Source organism: Anabas testudineus, chromosome 11 (assembly GCF_900324465.2).
Source record: "Anabas testudineus chromosome 11, fAnaTes1.2, whole genome shotgun sequence".
Classification (NCBI taxonomy): domain Eukaryota; kingdom Metazoa; phylum Chordata; class Actinopteri; order Anabantiformes; family Anabantidae; genus Anabas; species Anabas testudineus.
In genome coordinates this window covers 20399317-20420799 of record NC_046620.1, presented here as the reverse complement: position 1 = coordinate 20420799, position 21483 = coordinate 20399317, and the positions used below count along the sequence as shown (strand labels likewise).

Below are 21483 nucleotides of genomic sequence, written 5' to 3'. Positions count from 1 at the left end.
AGTTTCTTCTTTATCAAAAAATGTTTTTATTGTTTCTCTTAAGAATTGATTGTGTATATTTTATTTGATTGTTAACCAACCATTTATTTTGAGTGCTGCTTTAATAAAATGACTTTGTTTGAACTAAAATAAGTTCACTTAATGTTCTGTTTCTAGCTTAAAGGTTAGGAGCTTTTTAATTTCTTTTTTATATTTTCTATATAAAATCTTAATCTGGAAAAAAAAGTTCTCAAATAAATGCAAAGTGTAACATACAATCAACATACAACTGAACCCGAACCTTGAGAATACACTGATTCTGATGGAATGAAGAGTAATAAGGTTCAGTCTGAACTCTAATAAGTATGTATCCCAGTATTCAGCTTGTCAGTTTATTATTCACTGTAGTCTAGACAGAATAGAAGATTAGAAAAAGACTAGTGAAGTTACTGTGGCATCAAATCTATTAGTTCACCTCATGGTCAACCAAGTTTCTGCTGAACTCGAATATCTTCAGGCCTCAAGTGTATTGATAAAGATGATCATGAAGTATACTTCAAGTACCCAAAGTAAAAGTACTGCAGAATGATATATTATTGACTAATAATTGTTTTGTGTATTCATGTGTAAACATCACCAGTGTTGGGCTGAAGTACATGCTCTAACTTGTACTTCAAATGTACAAGTACTCCACTACAATAGGATGAACTAAATGCACAATTCTAGGCCACATTTGTTTGAGAAACCTTCAAAGAGGAAAAATACAGTGAACTACAAAAAAAATAGAGATGATCTATCTGTTACTACAGAGACCTGGAAGGAAAATGGCTCCACTGGTAAAATGGAACTGATTTAATTAAATAAACATGATTAAACATGGAGTATACATCATTTATTAGTTGATTATATTTTATTAGAATACATCTGTGAAAAGTCAGAAAATAGTAGTGGAGTAAAAGTAAAAGTACCAAACTCCAGTAAAGTACGTGAGTGCAGTACTTGAGTAAATGTTATTAGATGTTTCTTTACTCTCTTTTCAGTAGTAATGTGCCTCTCAAGAGTCTCCTCTGAAATGTAGTGCAGTTAAAGTACAAAGCATCATCAAATGGAAACACTCAAAGTACAAGTATCTTAATGTTGTATTCTACGGTAACTGAGTAAATGTACTCAGATCTTTCCACCACTGATACTTGACAGGTAGGCTGCAGTCAGACAGTTCAAAATGTTGGATGTTAACTTCAGCCACTAAGTGGAATTGATCAATAAAACCTATTTTTATAGTTTTCATGATTCACGTCAGATTTAAAAACCAGTGGATGAACATTTGAAGGAAGTCTGTCAGATACAGTGTGTCAGAAAAACTGGCTCAATAAAAGAATCTGCAGATGAACTTCAGCACTGACAGAACACTGTTTGTAGGGAATACATCAAGCTTTCTTCTAATCAGAACACAAAAAGAATGAAACATTCATTTTCAGACACACTGTGTTTATGCATGTTTCATTTCACACCTTCTCTCCTAATTCTCTCCTCCTTAATTTTCATATGTTTTAAAGACATATTTAAATTTCTGATGGAAACTGTGAATTCCTGCTTTTCATGAATTGTTACCCCACTGTTCATTTTATGGAACAGAACCAACAAAACAACTGAACATTTACATAAAGTGGATCATGAATCATATTTTCGAAGGACAGAATCCATTCTTGTGTCCTTTCCTTTCCCACATTGACCACCAGAGAGGTAAGACACTTTACAGCTGAGATAAAACATGCTTTTTACTGTTTCTGTTGCTGTTTAGTAGAAACACACTTTTCAGGGGAAAGTGTTTGTTTGAACTAAAGGACTTTTTATCAGTAACATTACTAATAACATGACACTAAGATGTGGATGAAAACGCATCTATTGGTTTGCATGATTTTTAATGAATGAACTTTGCTGTCTCTTATTCAAAAGTTGCTTATGTGCAAAATAGGCTGGTGTAAATGACTTTACATTAAAATAATAATTAAACAAAGATGTGAAGCATTAATAAACTTTGTTTTTACTGTTTCCTACGTTTTTACAAGTTTTTACATGTTTTTCTTTGCAGATGTCACATTAGGTTTAAACCAATTCCACTAGTGAACTTCTGCACTTACTTTTAAAGCCCCCATGACAACTAAACATTATTTAATGTGTTTTTACTAAATGTAACTGAAAATATTAAAACATAAAATAAAATATTTAAATATCAACAATGTTTGCATGTTGCTGATCACAAAAAAACAATAAAAGGAAGAAAGTGTTGTCAGCAGAGTGAGGAGTAGAAGAGCACTCTGTTGTTGTTCTGATGAATGATGCTGTGGAAATCAACATGACACTGTTGGAGCAGCTGCAGGTAATTCCCCTTGTGTTTTCTTAGGCGCCCTTTATTAGTCTGTGCTGTGATTTGAGACCGGGCTGTTATGTCTCAGAGAGTAGAAACATCAGATCAGACATAGATTCCAAACCAAAGGATCAACTGATCAAATGTGGACTTTGGGTTCTGAATGGATTTCTGGTCTCGTGTCAGCTTTTTCTCCTAGAGTTGAGTTGAGAGATGTCGAAGGGGATCAAACAGGAACAGAGAGCTTTCCAGTAGTGAGCAGCTCCTTTGACACAGACTCCACATCATTCAGGTCCAGTTCAGTGTGTTCGTGCAGCATCATTAGTGGTGGGTCTCCTATATTTTCCATTTCCTGTATCTGTTACTGACTTAGAGTCTCTGAGCTCTGTTGGCTCCATCTAGTGGACAGATAGTAGAACTCTATCATCTGATGAGGAATTTCTGACACAGGTTCCACCGGTTTTAACATCCCTCTGACGCTCTGACTTGGATTCTGAAGCTCTGAGAGTGTGACGACGTCCTCAAATCAATCACTTACAGACACCAGGACTGACGAGGGAGAACGAGCAGCTTCTTCTCTCCAAATGTTTCCTCTGCACATGAAGCTGGAAAGTGTCTGAAGTGAGTTCAGCAGGTGAGAATCCTCCCAGAGAAATCTGTCAATGTCTGATGAACAGGATCACTTTGATCCCGTTCCCGTGCTGTATCACTGTTCTATTGTTTGACTAGAGAGTAGAAATGTTTCTGATGCTGATCCTGTGTTTCATCAGATCCATTGAATCCTCCAGGTTTTTATCCAGCATTTTGATTCCTCCCAGTTTCTCTCTGAGTTAAAAGAGAGTGGGCCGAGAATGATTTGCATGTTTTCCTGTTACTGGTTCTGAGGTAGAACCAGCAGCAGTTTGATTGTAATCTGAGCCACATCATCAGTGAAACATGCAGCGAGTGTCAGAACTGGTCTGACAGGATCAACTAGTCAGAGGTGGATTTGATCCAAAACACAAGCGTCTTCCAGCTCTGAGACAGACTTGGTTTGACCGAAAGCTCTTTAGCACAGTCCATGTGTGGACTGTCCCCAAGGCTGCAGAGTGGATGGACCTGCTCAGTGTGTCTGATGGAAAGAGCAGCTGCTTCACTGTTTTCTACAGGATTTGGAACATGTTAGAGACATGAAGGAGAACTAATGTGTCCTATGGTGAAACCTTGTTGTAGAGGCTGAGGTCAGCTCTGCCAGCAGCTGTGGACCCTATGGATCAGTGTGAGGACAGAGAGGAGGGAGTCCCTCCCTCTAAAACCACTCTGTGTGGGGAACATGAGAGCCAGACCAAAGCTCAGAGGTGAGATGAGGATCTCTAACTGTCCGTGACTCTTCTCCATGTCAAAGCTCAGCACTCCAACAATCACTGCTCCATCATTATTCCCACTCACTGTCACATCTGCCACTCAGCTCCTCAGTAAGATCTTAGAAGAACTAATGATGAACTCTGAACTGTCTTAGTGAACAAAGAGTCCAACCACTGATTAGTCAACTCCTCCACTAAGATCAGACAGCATCTTTGATCAGAGTCCATGTTGAGGAACAGGAGAACGTTCCTCATCCACTGTCTTCTTACTGATTCTCTATCTGCTTCCAACATTTCAGCTGCTCACAGTTCATCTGTTTTCAGCTTCAAACTACTTTTCATTTGTCACTTGTTGGTTTGTATCAGGATGAAGCAGCAAAGAGCAGACTGTCCTGAACCCAGTGGGGTCTCCATGAGGAGTGACCGGTCAAAGGAGAACCCTCTTACCTTTAAAGATGAACAACCTGTTGATAGAAGGTAAGAGTTTAAAACTGAACTTTATTTTCTGATTCTCCTGAGAACAGGAATCAAGTCTTAGTCCAGATCTTCGTGGTCTGTTTTAGGACTGAACTACCTGCATAGTTAGGCTGTAAAAACATCTTTACTAACAAACTAACTGATTTATGCTAAGTTATGTTGAAACCAGAATAAAAATCTCTCCAGTATAAAATACAATCCAACCTTGAATGAGAGTTCCCATTTCTTCAAGTGTGTCTTCAAACAGCAGTCAGGTGTCCATGTGATCTCTGAACCAGGTTTTAATATGTGGGATCATTCCTACTGTTCATACAGGACACAGAGGGATCTCTTCTTAAAGACCTTTCAGTGGAAGTGATGGAGCCAAAATCCACAGTCTGGATTCTAATGTGTAGCTAAGGTTCATATGAGGCTTCAACAGTTGGACTTCAGTGGAGATCTTCTAAAGTTCAAGTCTTTCAGTGTCAACTTCCTTCTCTGTGTTCCTCTGTGTTCTGACTGTCACAAATCTATGAATCAACCTGATCTTGTTGATTTAGAGCAGACAGTGGATCAGCAAGTAGCTGCAGCTTTCGTGCCCAGAGAGCACAGAGAGCTAGTCTTTGACTTAGCTTCTTTAATGTCTGATTACCATGTAGCAGTTTAACCCTCGAGGCACCTTGGGGTACCAAACGTGTACATTCTGCTGATTTTGGTTTTTCATTTTTCAATATCTCAGTCAATTGAAAGGCTATCTGTATGAAATTTCCCCAGGATTTTTCTTTTATTCTAAATTTTAAAATTCCAATTCCCCTTTATTACAAGGTGTATAGAATAGGAGATATGCAAAATGCATACACTCTTTACCCTTGGGACCCGTTCTGGTCCCATTGACTTCCATTATAACAACATATTTTTGATATACTGTAATCCTGACCTATTATCATTCTTTTCCCATTAATACCAAATAAATCTAAGCCTCTACCTTCAAAATACAGGAAAAAAAGGTCTTACGGTTCATGACCCCCCCAAAACCACCAGGGTCAGCAGGGTTTTATCACATAAGGTTTCGATCGAGGACTGGTTCTCTTACGTTACCAAAATGCATGACAATAAGAAATCTGAGCACCACAAAAATGGTCTTGGTGTGTAGGACTGATGTAAAAGAGTAGTGTGAATGTGGGTGAAAATGTATTTTTTATGTGTGTGTGTGTGTGTGTGTGTGAGTGTGTGCGTGTGTGAGAGAGAGTTACTGTGTCCGCATGTGAAATTTCAGTCATCAAAGGCCCAATTGGCTAAGTTTATAAAACAGAGTGAAAGTGATTGAGAATACATTTTGTGTGTGTGTGTGTGTGTGTGTGTGTGTGTGTGTGTGTGTGTGTGTGTGTGTGTGTGTGTGTGTGTGTGAGTGTGTGTGTGTGTGTGTGTCATCAAAGGCCAATTGGGCTTATCAAGAGAGAGCCTCGTCTCTCCTATTGGATGTGTAGTAAACACAGACATGCACCTGCATAAACATGCAGGGAGAATAGTTTGCAGCCTTGTCTGGCTGGTCATATGTCCTGAAGACAGCCATCAGGGGAAGAATGAAACTAGGCGAGGCCCCTGCTGCAGACTTGCAGTCCTCTGAGGAGAGTGAGGAGCAAGTTACCAGCAGTGAAAAGTCAACCGAGAGTCAGGTGGAACTCCTGCTAGGCAACTAGGGGACCTGCAACTCGGAGGAGGAGGAAGAGAAAGTGGTAATATCTCAATAGAGATCAGAAAATGGGGAAATCCTTTGGTCTGCCACACATGAAGAGCCCCTGACATTCTTTCCCCCTCCCATCTTGACCCCAGGACGGACTTATACATTTGCATTTGTCAGGATCAGCGGCCCTGAGACTGCATTTGAGAGTATGTGCCCTCCAAACCTGGAAATTATGGGTTGAAGAGGTTGTCTGAAGATATTATGGGCTGAAGATGTTGTCTGCCTGCAGGCAGACCTCATATGCGTGCAGGTTTCAAGTATATCTAGGAATATGACATGATGGACATGTCATGTTACAATGCCTATGTCCTGCTCACTTCTGTGGACCCATGCTGGAACAGCACGATGTGCTGCAGCTGGCATCTCTTCTTAGAGTCGGTTGACAGAGCTCTCATTGCCCCAGCCATGGCAAAGAGGAGGCATTTGCACAGAGGACTGTCTGCAGACAGACTGGTCCGACAAGCCCAGGGCCAGGACCATGGTCATGTGGAGAAAGAAGAGGAGGAGGAGAAGCTACAGCCAGGGACCTCCAGAAAGCAGAAGCAGTGGGTGTTGTGCCCACAGTGCAGAAGGGTGTGGAACCAGTGCACCAAACGTGGAGTGCATGCATGCTAAATTCACCTCACAGGGATCTGTGGTTTATGCATCAACATGCATTGTAAACACACAGACACACATGACAAAACAAAACATCTTTTGACAGAAAATAACAAATTGGTAAATATTGCATAGGAGTTTTTCTCTCCTGTGCTTATGACAAAAAGGGGATAACACTAAAAAAACATATAAAACTGATAAAAACTTTATATATATGGATAGGTCTGAAGCTGTTGAAGAGATCTAATGTGGTAAAACTGAAAAAAAATATTTCTAAATAACACTTTTATTTCAGTTTTATGAGAGTGCCCATTTTGGACCCGGAGATAAAAGGTCTAAATTTTGTACATAAACTCTTATTGCTGCAAAAATAATAATGCATCAAAATCAAAGTTGTTATCAATTATTGACATAGTCAAGGCTCTAGTACCCTCATCCTGAATATTTCACTTTGTATCTTATTTTTGGTAAATACTGCATGTTTTGTGTTTTTGCCTGTTGAAAAATCGGGGGTTCTCATGACAAAAAGGGCATAAAAACCTAAAAAACATATAAAAATAATAAAAAACTTTATATATATGGATAGGTCTGAAGCTGTTGAAGAGATCTGATGTGGTGAAAGTGAAAAAAAATATTGATATATCACATTTTTATTTCACTTTTATGAGAGGGCCCGTTTGGGGTCCCGAAGTTAAAAGGTGTAAGTTTTTTGAATAAACTCATATTGCTCTAAAAATAATAATGCATCAAAATCAAAGTTGTTATCAAATATTCACTTAGTCAAAGCTCTAATACCCTCATTTGAAATATTTCACTTTGCATCTTATTTTTAGTAAATACTGCATGTTTTGTGTTTTTGCCTGTTGAAAAATCGGGGGTTCTCATGACAAAAAGGGCATAAAAACCTAAAAAACATATAAAAATAATAAAAAACTTTATATATATGGATAGGTCTGAAGCTGTTGAAGAGATCTGATGTGGTGAAAGTGAAAAAAAATATTGATATATCACATTTTTATTTCACTTTTATGAGAGGACCCGTTTGGGGTCCCGAAGTTAAAAGGTGTAAGTTTTTTGAATAAACTCATATTGCTCCAAAAATAATAATGCATCAAAATCAAAGTTGTTATCAAATATTCACTTAGTCAAGGCTCTAATACCCTCATTTGGAATATTTCACTTTGTATCTTATTTTTGGTAAATACTGCATGTTTTGCGTTTTTGCCTGTTGAAAAATCGGGGGTTCTCATGACAAAAAGGGCATAAAAACCTAAAAAACATATAAAAATAATAAAAAACTTTATATATATGGATAGGTCTGAAGCTGTTGAAGAGATCTGATGTGGTGAAAGTGAAAAAAAATATTGATATATCACATTTTTATTTCACTTTTATGAGAGGGCCCGTTTGGGGTCCCGAAGTTAAAAGGTGTAAGTTTTTTGAATAAACTCATATTGCTCCAAAAATAATAATGCATCAAAATCAAAGTTGTTATCAAATATTCACTTAGTCAAGGCTCTAATACCCTCATTTGGAATATTTCACTTTGTATCTTATTTTTGGTAAATACTGCATGTTTTGCGTTTTTGCCTGTTGAAAAATCGGGGGTTCTCATGACAAAAAGGGCATAAAAACCTAAAAAACATACAAAAATAATAAAAACCTTTATATAGTTGGATAGGTCTGAAGCTGTTGAAGAGATCTGATGTGGTGAAAGTGAAAAAAAATATTGATATATCGCATTTTTATTTCACTTTTATGAGAGGGCCCGTTTGGGGTCCCGAAGGTAAAAAGTGTATGGTAATTTTAAAGGTGCCTCGAGGGTTAAATAGTTTTATATCCATCCATCTTCTTCTGCTTATCCAGGGCCAGGTCGCGGGGGCAGCAGTCTAAGCATATTTGCCCAGATTTCCCTCTCCCCAGACTCCTCCTCCAGCTGTTCTGGGGGAACACCAATGCATTCCCAGGCCAGTCAAGAGACATAGTCCCTCCATGTCCTGGTTCTTCCCCAAAGCCTCCTCATCTGAAACAGATACCCAAGCCACCTCAGCTGACTCCTCTCGATGTGAAGGACCCCCAACTCCACCCCGAGCTCCTCACCCTATCTCTAGGGGTCCTTCTTCACCATGACAGACCTATACACCAACCGCATTACTACATATTTCCCTTGCTCATGAACAAGACCTCAAGATCTTTAAACTCCTCCACTTGAGGGAGGAACTCTCCTCCAACCTGGAGAGGGCAGGTCACCTTTTTCTTTTTCTGGCCACCCCCCGCTTCTTGAACTGCCACCTTATAGTTGCTTTCAGTTAAATCTCTGAATCAAAATTAGTTGAAATCTTCTCAAAGTCATTAAAAATGAATAAACTATAAACATGTTTGTTCATTTACATGAACAGTTAGGGTCCAAATTATTATTCTGCTTTATGAAATAAAACTAAACCCTGAACTATAAAAACAGAGCTAATATCTTAACCTGTTCTACACTAACTAAACAGATGACATAAATACAGTGCCTATAACAAGTTTTCACGCCCTTGGATGTTTCATTCTTTTACTGACATTATATAAACTTTTTGGTCAAAGTCACCAACTTTTAGTGATCATGATTGATCTATACTGTCAATAAAAGGATGAAAGATGCAAGCAGGTGAATACTTTTTAAAGGCACTGTATGTATGGAACTGAGCTGCTAATAACAATAAAACCACCCTCTCCTTCGTCTGTTTTCAGCTTCAAACCACTTTTCATTTGTCACTTGTTGGTTTGTATCAGGATGAAGCAGCAGAGAGCAGACTGTCCTGAACCCAGTGGGGTCTCCATGAGGAGTGACCGGTCAAAGGAGAACCCTCTTACCTTTAAAGATGAACAACCTGTTGATAGAAGGTAAGAATTTAAAACTGAACTTTGTTATAATCTGGTTGTCCTGGTCCAAATCTTATTCAAATGTTCATTTTATCTAAATTACATTTGCATGAATACTACTTATAAGTGAAAATAAGTAAACTTTACTTAAATCCTGTAAACTTTACTTAAATATCACTTATAAGTTTCTCGTAGCATTTTCTAATATGAAGCCTTCTTTTTGTTCCTAAATAAAATACTCTAACATTAAGATACTGTATACAAAGACTTTGTCAGCTGCACCTTTATTATATTCTTTACAGTTTCCAATTAAAACCTCTTATTAAGTCACAATAGACTGGTTCATTAACAGACAACACAGCACCTAAAATCTTACAGGTTTTTTTCTGCAGACTGGGACTCGGAAAACATTTTAAAGACGTCAAGCTCAATGGAGAGCTTCTGAAACATGCTTAAGTTTGTAGCATAAACAAAACCCGAAAATTAGAATGACTACAGTCATCAAGAATGTTATTGTGCCAAAATGTAGGGGTCCCTCGGTCGCTGCCCTTCAACAGACAGAGTATACAGCAGTAAATGAAACAGTGAAAGGTTTAATACTGAATCAACAATCATCAGGAAATCAAAAGCAAATGTCAAACCTTTGTTCAAACTGCTGTTTTATTGAATTGTGTTTTAATATAATACAATAAAGTCCATCCTCTAAAATAACCTTAAACTTGAAATAGAACCTGTTTAATGCTATTTTAAAAAGTGATGTTGGGTTTGACTGTGTCAGAAAAAAGGAGCAAATGATCTTGGATTGAGTTCATGTTACTGCATACCTTTAAATTGTACACAGCATCAGCTGAAGAAACCAGAAGGCTAATCTGATGCATTAACTCTGCTCCAGATGTTACTAACTTTCTGACCAGGCCAACTTCTTTTAGTCGTCTGTGAAATATATAGAAATGACTCTGACAAATTGAAAAGTAATATTCACAATAATATTAAATATTACGTGATGTTAATAAAATAAAAGTCCATTATACATACATTAAATATTCTCTGCTTCCAAAGCAATTTTAAAAAATCTAACTGTTTAAGGAAAAACTGCTTTGCCCCTAGATTCTTCACTTTGTGAACGTCACTTTTTTGGTGCTATTAATCTATTTTAGTCGACATGATGGATTACTATACTGGACACTGAGCTTAAGAGTTAACATAGGACATGGTCTGAAAGTAGTTCCTTCAACATCTACTTATGAAATCAAACAATACACCATCAACAAAACCATGACATGTGGGAAACAAGTAAATATTTCTACTATTAAACATCTCAACAGTTTTCAGCCTCTGAAAATATATTTAATTACATTAATCTTTATACATTTAAGTGGACAAATGCTACTACAAAGCTCTTTTCTTGCTGCTGAGATCCAGTTAATGTCAGGTGTCACATACAGAATAGAAGTCAATAACACAAAGAAACAACAGAACAGCCACAGAAACATGTCAACAAGTCAGGAAATGTTAGTATCTGCAGGTAAAATACAGATAAATGTAAATGTTCTTAAGTGGGTAAGTCAGCAATCACAAAAACAATCTCTTCAAGTCTAAAATTAAAATTAAATGAACTGCGTATAAAGTCTAACTTAACTACAGTAACTGATTGTACCTCAGCAGAAGATGATGGTACTGTAGTTCAGATAAACTAACTAAATTTGAACAGCATCTGATAAAACAATAGTCAAACTAATTGTAGCCTGAGCTAATTGGTGAGCGTCCAGCTGCAGCACGTCCACTGTAACTGATCCTCAATAGAAGTTCAGCATCTACCCAGTAAGACTGTGAGGAAATGTGTCTGAAACCAATATGCCCCTAAAATGAGGAATTTTGCAGTTCCATTGTTCCACAGCTACAGTTTTCCTCATTAAAACACCAACAGTCATCTGCCATTAAACACACTGCTCTTTTCAATAGAACACCATCCCGCACACACTCAATGAACATCTACCTCCACTGACCTCAGGTCGCAGGTACAAGGCTCTGAGGTGCAGGAGGGCCCACTTTGGAAGAAGCCTGATCCTCAGTCTCTGCCGTTCAATTTCATTGTTGTCGTTATCGTTGCTGTTACAACATGTAACCTCTGTGTTTTGGGTTAATATGAAGATAAACTGTAGAAATGATCTGATGTTGTGACAGATGATGATGTCGAGGTAAAGAACATCATGCTCTACAAAAGACAGAAAAGAAGATCAGTGTTCAACCAAGGGTCAGATAAAAAGAGAAAAAGTCAATCACCTGATCATCAACAGGTGTCAAATGACCTCCTGAAATCAGGAAGGCAGATATATCACAACACCTGACACCACAGAACAAACTCCACCATCACTAGTTTGGCTGCAAATATGGTTAAATTCTTATCTAAAGTTTTATATTTTCTCCCAGAGTTCAGCAGCAGAGCTCAGAGGTTCACAGGGATCAGTCTGACCAGCAGCATCAACCAGACCTGAACTCTGTATTTAAGGTCTGTACATGTACAATCACACTTTGACCATGAACTACATGAAACCCAGGTTGAATACTAACCAATCATCCAGGTCCCAACAGAGTCCATGCTGCTCTGTTCAGACCAGCAGGTCTTCAGACTGACACATGAATCACATGTTGTCTTCTACCAGTTGAAATTAAATGTTCTCTTCTCATTCTGTTCCAGCGGCTGGAGGAGAACATGGTCACATTTGTGAAGAACGAGCTGAAGAAGATCCAGAGGGTGCTGAGACCAGATTACACAGAATGCTTTGAGAGTCAGACTGAGGATAAGGAGGTGTTGGATGGTGAGGATGAAGAGCAGAGGAGGAGCAGCAGAGAGTCATTTGTGAAGATCACACTGAACTTCCTGAGGAGAATGAAGCAGGAGGAGCTGGCTGACTGTCTGCAGAGCAGTAAGAGGATTTGAACAGATTGAACGTGATGAAAAGAGGAAATGGAAACAACATGAGAGAGGTTTCCATTTCCAAACTCTGCTGTAAATATGCTGCACACATCTGTATCAGATCAGAGGCTGTTTATCCTCCACTGATGATCAAACTGATGGACGAAGAAAAACTCTACAGACACAATCAAATGTTGAGACTCTCTGATTTTCTGAAGGATCCACTCACTGATTTCATTTCTTCTTTCTTCATTCAGGAACTGATGCTGCAGTGTGTCGACGTAAACTCAAGTCTAAGCTGAAGATGAAGTTCCAGTGTGTGTTTGAGGGGATTGTTCAAGCAGGAAACCCAACCCTTCTGAACCAGATCTACACAGAGCTCTACATCACAGAGGGAGGGACTGGAGAGGTCAATGATGAACATGAGGTCAGACAGATTGAAACAGCATCCAGGAAACAAGACAGACCAGAAACAACCATCAGACATGAAGACATCTTTAAAGGCTCACCTGGAAGAGAGGAACCAATCAGAACAGTGATGACAAAGGGAGTGGCTGGCATTGGGAAAACAGTCTTAACACAGAAGTTCACTCTGGACTGGGCTGAAGACAAAGCCAACCAGGACATACAGTTCACATTTCCATTGACCTTCAGAGAGCTGAATGTGCTGAAAGAGAAAAAGTTCAGCTTGGTGGAACTTGTTCATCACTTCTTTACTGAAACCAAAGAAGCAGGAATCTGCAGGTTTGAAGAGTTCCAGGTTGTGTTCATCTTGGACGGTCTGGATGAGTGTCGACTTCCTCTGGACTTCCACAACAATCAGATCCTGACTGATGTGACAGAGTCCACCTCAGTGGATGTGCTGCTGACAAACCTGATCAGGGGGAGCCTGCTTCCCTCTGCTCGCCTCTGGATAACCACACGACCTGCAGCAGCCAATCAGATCCCTCCTGACTGTGTTGACATGGTGACAGAGGTCAGAGGGTTCACTGACCCACAGAAGGAGGAGTACTTCAGGAAGAGGTTCAGAGATGAGGAGCAGGCCAGAGGAATCATCTCCCACATCAAGACATCACGAAGCCTCCACATCATGTGTCACATCCCAGTCTTCTGCTGGATCACTGCTACAGTTCTGGAGGATGTGTTGAAAACCAGAGAGGGAGGAGAGCTGCCCAAGACCCTGACTGAGATGTACATCCACTTCCTGGTGGTTCAGACCAAAGTGAAGAACATCAAATATGATGGAGAAGCTGAGACAGATCCACTCTGGAATAAAAAGAACAGGAAGATGATTAAGTCTCTGGGAAAACTGGCTTTTAAGCAGCTGCAGAAAGGAAACCTGATCTTCTATGAGTCCGACCTGACAGAGTGTGGCATCCATATCAGAGCAGCCTCAGTGTACTCAGGAGTGTTCACACAGATCTTTAAAGAGGAGAGAGGACTGTACCAGGACAAGGTGTTCTGCTTCATCCATCTGAGTGTTCAGGAGTTCCTGGCTGCTCTTCATGTCCATCTGACCTTCATCAACTCTGGAGTCAATCTGCTGTCTGAACAACAATCAACATCAAAGTCTTTTAAAGTTTTTAGACACACACATAAATTAAAACCTTTCCACCAGAGTGCTGTGGAAAAGGCCTTACAGAGTCCAAATGGACACTTGGACTTGTTCCTCCGCTTCCTCCTTGGTATTTCACTACAGACCAATCAGACTCTCCTACGAGGTCTACTGACCCAGACAGGAAGTGGATCACAGATCAGTCAGGAAACAGTCCAGTACATAAAGGAGAAGATCAGTGAGAATCTGTCTGCAGAGAAAAGCATCAACCTGTTCCACTGTCTGAATGAACTGAATGATGGTTCTCTAGTGGAGGAGATCCAACAGTACCTGAGAACAGGAAGTCTCTCCACAGATCAACTGTCTCCTGCTCAGTGGTCAGCTCTGGTCTTCATCTTACTGTCATCAGGAAAAGATCTGGACGTGTTTGACCTGAGGAAATACTCTGCTTCAGAGGAGGCTCTTCTGAGGCTGCTGCCGGTTGTCAAAGCCTCCAACAAAGCTCTGTAGGTGAACATAGAACATGCCCAGGTTCTTCTTATCCTTTACTTTAAATGGAACATTTTAATATATGTTTCTTTTGTTTTTGCTGGGTTCTCTTCAGACTGAGTGGCTGTAACCTCTCAGAGAGAAGCTGCGAAGCTCTGTCCTCAGTTCTCAGCTCTCAGTCCTCTAGTCTGAGGGAACTGGACCTGAGTAACAATGACCTGCAAGATTCAGGAGTAAAGTTGCTGTCTGCTGGACTGGAGAAACAACATTGCAGACTGGAAATTCTCAGGTTTGGATTCAGCTATGTTACACTTTTACAAGCTCTTGAGCAAGGCTCATCTTTCTAAAATAAATGTTAATAATTTCTGCTTGATTAGTTATGGAGAATCCTTTTTTTTTTTTTTTTAATTCTAATTCTTTATTGTCATTTGATAATGACTAAAACCCAAAGGGCTGTGCGGAGTGTGGTGGAGTGTAGCAGAACACAGCAGAGAGAAGTAGGGTTGGATGGAACAGAGTGGATTGATTTTGAGTCTCACAGATCATTATGTTGCCTATTGTAGATTTAAATTCACAGAATTTCTTTTTATTTCTCATTAGCTGCTTCTTTAATAACATCTATCTATCTAACAATAACAGCACTTACATTATTAACCCTGCCTAAGCTGATCTATTGACCTGTGTGTGTGTGTGTGTGTGTGTGTGTGTGTGTGTGTGTGTGTGTGTGTGTGTGTGTGTGTGTGTGTGTGTGTGTGTGTGTTCAGTCTGTCAGGCTGTCTGGTCACACAGGAAGGCTGTGCTTCTCTGGCCTCAGCTCTGAGCTCCAACCCCTCCCATCTGAGAGAGTTGGACCTGAGCTATAATCATCCAGGAGACTCAGGAGTCAAGCTGTGTGATGAACTGGAGGATCCACACTGGAGACTGGACACTCTCAGGTAAACACAGACAACAGACTCTCTCACCCAGGGCTGTTTTTAGGTTCAGCCTACATAGGAGGTCACCTAGTGCTCCTCTAACTGGAGAGACACCAAAAGAGGAGGAAGAAATAATTGTATTATTGATCCTGATCTGCTTTTAAAAGACTGTTACACAGGTCCAGTGGAAAGTTTACATTGTTAGTAAAGTTCTGTTGTCTCTATGCACTTCAAGTAATAAGGTTTAGACCTTAATGACCAGAATTAATTGAAAAGAAACAAACAACAAATCTCCCTTGAGCAGCAATAGGCAACAGTGGAGAGGAAAAACTCCCTGTGACAGAAAAAACCTGCCAGCAGAACCAGGCTCAGGCTGGATGGCCATCTTCTTCTAGTGGGATGAGTGGAAGGAGGAGAGAAAGAAAAGAACAACAAGCAGCAGACAAAACACTGGACAGGTTAGAAGGACCAGCAACTGAATAATGAAAACTAACAGCTCTGATCTGAGAAACAGACAGAGGGAGACAGAGAGGAAGAAGCTCAGAGCTCGAATACCAGAGAGAAGACTACACACAGACTGTTTACAGCCGTGTCGAGGACTGAGACTGACTCTGGACTAACCTGCTGTTAGTCCACCTCTCATTGGCTCAGTCCACTCTGTAAGAAAAACATCTTGGGACCAAAAGAAACATATAAAGGGTCTGTAGTTAATGAGAAGAACAGTAGAAATATCTGGGTGTGATGTCTGATGACAGACTGAGGTGAAGTCTCCATGTAGACTACATCATAAAAAAAGAGAAACCTGCTCCTTACTGCTTGAAGAAGTTCAATTCATTTAAGATTCTGGTGTTATGAAGATGTTTGACGTGTGTGTTATGTGCAGTGTGTGGAATGACTGTGTTGTAATCTAGGATGGTGATGTGAAGAAAAGAGACAAAGACACGATTGATAATGTATCGAAGTAGGAGAGTGAGCTAATGGGTCAGACAGACATATCAGTTTTCTAGTAGAAGGTTGTCCAACACGTTTCAGGCTGTTTTAAAGGACGAACATCCACCTGTTTATCATGACATCAGAAACAGTTTTAAGCAGCAGATTAAGACCCCCAGCCTGGAAAACACTACGTTATTTCCTCTGCTTTGTGCAGGGAATTAGACAATATAATGGAACCGGTACAAGAGCATAACACAAAGATGTTGATGATGAAGAGTCTCAGTATGGACAGATGGACAGACAACAGCAGCTCTCCCACTGTTTCTCTGACTAACTGAGGAACTCTGCTTCATGTTTCATGGTGGATGTGAGTGAAGGTGGATGAAGCTGATTCTGACTTTGTCTCTTCCTCCAGGTTGGACCACTGTGGCCTGCAGAAACTGAAACCTGGTCTGACGAAGTGTGAGTGTGTTTGAATTCTAACATCTTTCCAGACACACAGACAAAAACCAGAAGCTAAATCCTGAATGAATCTCTGGAGAAATTCATCTTTGTACTTTAGTTAAAAAATGTCAAAATCTAGTGGAACATGTGCAGCTGTGTTGTCTCGGATCAAACTTCAATCAATCCATTTCAAATCCACCAACACAACAAAGTGAACACAGTGATCCAACCAAACTCATCAACACGTTCAACAGTGGAGCAGACACAAAGGAGTTTTGTTGCCTTCAGGTGCTGCTGGTAAACTGGTACTTCACAGTTGATAGAAGTTGTGTTAAAGTAGCTTCACTTTTCCTTTCTGGATGTGTTTAATAAGTCAGTGTTGAAAAAGCTACAAGTCAGAAACACCTCACATGAGAATTCATGTAGAACAGTTGAGTAAAGTGAGTTGAGGTTGATTTACCTTCCAGTTCCTCCCTGAATGGGAGAGCTGAGGCCACATGGACAAAACATACACACAAATACTAGGCACCCTCCATTGTTCATGCATCAGCTGGTATTTGTAGAAGCAGCATGTGAGCATGTCACACAGACTTCAGAGAAGCGTCCACATGGTTTCTAGAGCCAGCTGCAGGTGATAAGTTGGAAATGGAAAATAGGCTGAGAGATGGAATCTTCAGGAGAAAACATTGTTGGTTTGTCTTGTTGCCAATTTGACCAATTGTGTTTTTTTGAGTCTCCTACTGATTGAGGCTGTGTCTGTGTCCATTTGTGTCTATGAGGCTCCTGCATGTACAGTGGCAAGAAAAACTTTGTGAACCTTTTGGAATTTCATGGTTTTCTGCATTAATTAGTCATAAAATGTGCTCCGATCTTCATCTAAGTCACAACAATAGAAAAACACAGTCTGCTTAAAATAATAGTACACAAACATTATATGTTTTCATGTTTTTATTGAACATAACATGTAAAAATAGTAAAAAAGTATGTGAACCTTTGGACTTAATAACTGGTTGACCCTTCTTTGGCAGCAATAACCTCAACCTAACGTTTCCTGTAGTTGCAGATCAGACCTGCACAACGATCTGGAGTAATTTTGGATCACTCCTCTTCACAAAACTGTTTCAGTGTAGCAATATTCTTGGGATGTCTGGTGTGAATGGCTCTCTTAAGGTCATGCCACAGCATTTCAATCAGGTTGAGGTCAGGACTCTGACTGGGCCACTCCAGAAGGTGTATTTTGTTCTGTTGAAGCTATTCTTTTGTTGAATTACTTGTTGCTTTGGGTCATTGCCCTGTTGCATCAACCATCCTCTGTGGAGGTTCAGTTGGTGACAGATGGTCTTACGCTTTCCTGCAAAATGTCTTGATAAACTCTGGAATTCATTTTTTCATCAATGACAACAATCCATCCAGGCCCTGAGGCAGCAAAGCAGCCCCAAACCACGATGCTCCCTCTGCCATGTTTTACAGTGGGGATGAGGTTTTGATGTTGGTGTGCTGTGCCTTTTTTTCTCCACACATAGTGTTGTGTGTTTTTTCCAAACAACTCAATTTTGGTTTCATCTGTCCACAGAATATTTTGCCAGTAGTGCTGTGGAACATCCAGGTGCTCTTTTGCAAACGTCAAACTTTGCAATATTTTTTTTGCATTTACATTTAGTCATTTAGCAGACGCTTTTATCCAAAGCGACTTACAAGTGAGGAACAAGGTAAGCAAACAAAATCTAAGGCAAGGGGAAAAAACATCAAAGCAAAGTGCTATCAAAAAAGTGTTTCTGTTTCAAGAGATGTAAGTACAAGAGAGTTTTTTTTTTTTGTTTGTTTGTTTTTTGTGCCAAGGAAGAGTTCTGTTTTTAGCAGTTTTTTAAAGATTGCAAGTGAGGTGGCTGAGCGTGCAGAGATAGGCAGCCCATTCCACCATTGTGGGATCACTGAGCTGAAGAATTTTCCTTGTCGTCGACTGTGTGGTGCTGGTACCACCAGACGTCGTTCACTGGTTGAGCACAGTGGACGGGAGGGGATGTAGATGTTTTTGGACAGCAATGGCTTCTTCTGTGGTGTTCTCCCATGTACTCCATTCTTGTTTGATGTTTTCCTTATTGTAGATGTGTCAACAAAAATGTTAGCATGTGCCAGAGATTTCTGTAAGTCTTTAGCTGACACTCTAGGATGCTTCTTTCCTCATTCAGCATTCTGCACTGTGCTCTTGCATTCATCTTTACAGGACGACCACGCCTAGGGAGAGTAGCAACAGTGCTGAACTTTCTCCATTTGTAGACAGTCTGTCTTACCGTGGACACATGAACATCAAGGCTTTTGGAGATACTTTTTTAACCCTTTCCAGCTTCATGCAAGTCAACAATTCTTGATCGTAGGTCTTCTGAGAGCTCTTTTCTGCGAGGCATGGTTCACATCAGGCAGTGCTTCTTGAAACCAGTAAACCCAAAACTGGTGTGTGTTTTTAAAGGGCAGGACAGCTTTCAGCAACACATCCAATATCATCACACTGATTGGACTCAAGGTTGGCTCACTCATGGCTCCAATTAGCACTTGGAGTAGTCATTAGGCTAGGCTACATACTTTTTCCACCCTGCACTGTGAATGTTTACTTGTTATGTTCAATAAAAAACATGAAAACATATAATGTTTGTGTACTATTATTTTCAGCAGACTGTGTTTTTGTATTGTTCTGAGTTAGATGAAGATCGGAGCACATTTTATGACCAATTCATGCAGAAAACCATGAAATTCCAAAGGGTGCCCATACTTTTTCTTACCACTGTAAATGTGAGCTCTTTAGTGGAGGTAAAAAGAGCTTTAGAAAGCAGAGGGTTCAGAGCTTCTTTGTGCTGCAGTGAAAGATGATGTGCCAGTTTTCTTAGTGAGACTTTTTTTAGTCCATGTGTTTCTTGATGTGGATCTCCATTAGCTGTCTTACTTGGCTCCACAGCAGAAACAAAGCAGAACATCGCTGTTGAGGTTGTTCTAACTGGATTGTTTAATTTCACTTAAATGGAGTCAAACATTGTTCCCAGTTGAATCTTAAATGTCACTGATTTACTTTAGTTGTTGAGAAATCGACAGATGATAAACTGCAGCTGTATTGTGTCTTGTCTCTCAATCAGATGCCTGTGAACTGGAACTGGACCCAAACACAGTAAACAGAAAACTACAACTGTCTGACAACAACAGGAAGGTGACACATGTGAAGAGGGATCAGTCATATCCTGATCATCGGGACAGATTTGACTACTGGTCTCAGCTGCTGTGTAGAAATGTTCTGACTGGTCGCTGTTACTGGGAGGTCGAGTGGAGAGGAAATGTTGAAATATCAGTGAGTTACAAAGGAATCCAAAGAATAGGAGACAGTAATGACTGTGTGTTTGGAGGAAATAATCTGTCCTGGAGTCTGTTCTGCTCTGACGATGGTTACTCTGTTTGTCACAATAACACAGTAACATCCATCTCCTCCTCCTCTGTCTCTAACAGAGTATCAGTGTATGTTGACTGTCCTGCTGGGACTCTGTCCTTCTACAGAGTCTCCTCTGACAAACTGATCCACCTCCACACCTTCAACACCACATTCACTGAACCTCCTTATCCCGGGTTCAGGATCTGGCCGGGTTCCTCAGTGTCTCTGTGTAGTGTCTCTGTGTAGAGTCTCTTCTGTGGACAGAAACTCTGCTGACTGAAGGTCTGGTGCTGAAATCAAAGTAGACTCTGTTCACCATCACACATACTCTTCACTGTGAAGCAGATCTGTCTGAGACTCAAACACTGAACATTCATTTGTATGATTTTATCACTTTGATCATCATCTGTTCAACTGTTTGTAAAATGGTGATGATGACTCTTTTAACTATCTGGAAAAGTTTGGCTATGGGAAGTTCTTTAGCAAACCTGTTCAAACTTGAAAAGAAAATGGAAATAACTAGAAACTAGAAAATGGCTCCAGCCAAAGTTTTCTACTTCAAAGAGGCTTCCCTCAACCCTCTCTCAAACCACTTGTCCTCTTTGTCCAATATGTGCACGTCATTGTCCTTGAACGAGTGTCCGTTGTCCTTAAGATGAAGGTACACAGCTGATTCACGGAGGTGTTCTGCCTTCTGTGTAGCGGCTGTTTGGTTTCTCCAATGTACAGCTCAGAGCATTCTTCACTTCACTGGACCGGTATGCAGTTTTTTCTGAAAATCCTTTTCAGCTTCTCTGAAACCCCAGCCATGTAAGGGATGACCAGGTTTTTGTGTTGGACCTGGGACTCCAGCTGTTCCATTGTTCTTTTTCTGGAACAGGATGCTGCCTTGTTAAAGGCATCAAATCCTTCAATTGGGCTTCTGTAGAGGTGGGGATGTTTTGCACTCTATGGTTCAGGGTCCTAATGTTACAGTTCCCTGCTCCAACCAGCTTCAGTTTTCAGTAGTCAGCTCCAGCGAACTGTTTTCTTTGTGTTTGCGTTTATTTTCACCGTTTGCTGTGTTTTCTTTCTTCTTTCTTAGACCAGAGAGTCTCTAGTTTTACTGACTTTTGCAGAGTCCCTTTGTTTTCTCCTCCTTTTTTAGGTTTTTTGATTTGTTCCGTTTGTCTCATTGCATACCCTCTGTTCTGCATTTCGCTTGTCAAAACTGTTTAATAAAATCTTTTGTGGGAAATCGAACTCTGCACTTGTTGTTTTTTCTGCAACTGGCATAGATTTGCAGGAAACTCATCCACAATGACCAGTACCTTTTGACTCACATCATCCACTACAAGTCTGGATTGTGCCTCAGAAATCCATCTCATCTAATAAGATGAAGGAGAGTTCTTTTCAACCAGCCTCGTTGCTGCCTGTATTTCCCCCATGCCCTTATTTTGACAACTTTCCTCCTCCCAGTCTGATTAC

The 21483-nt window shown here is 40.2% G+C and overlaps 1 protein-coding gene across 1 annotated transcript; it reads left to right on the top strand.

Moving 5' to 3' along the window:
* Nucleotides 1-912: 912 nt before the first annotated feature.
* On the top strand, nucleotides 913-21258 carry LOC113153604 (NACHT, LRR and PYD domains-containing protein 14-like). Its single transcript, XM_026347285.2, has 11 exons — nucleotides 913-2981; nucleotides 3560-3684; nucleotides 4057-4167; nucleotides 9263-9373; nucleotides 11783-11861; nucleotides 12051-12279; nucleotides 12527-14330; nucleotides 14429-14602; nucleotides 15078-15248; nucleotides 16576-16622; nucleotides 19730-21258. The coding sequence occupies exons 2-11, from the start codon at nucleotides 3596-3598 to the stop codon at nucleotides 20260-20262; spliced, it is 3348 nt and encodes a 1115-aa protein (XP_026203070.1). The 5' UTR covers nucleotides 913-2981; nucleotides 3560-3595; the 3' UTR covers nucleotides 20263-21258.
* Nucleotides 21259-21483: the final 225 nt, after the last annotated feature.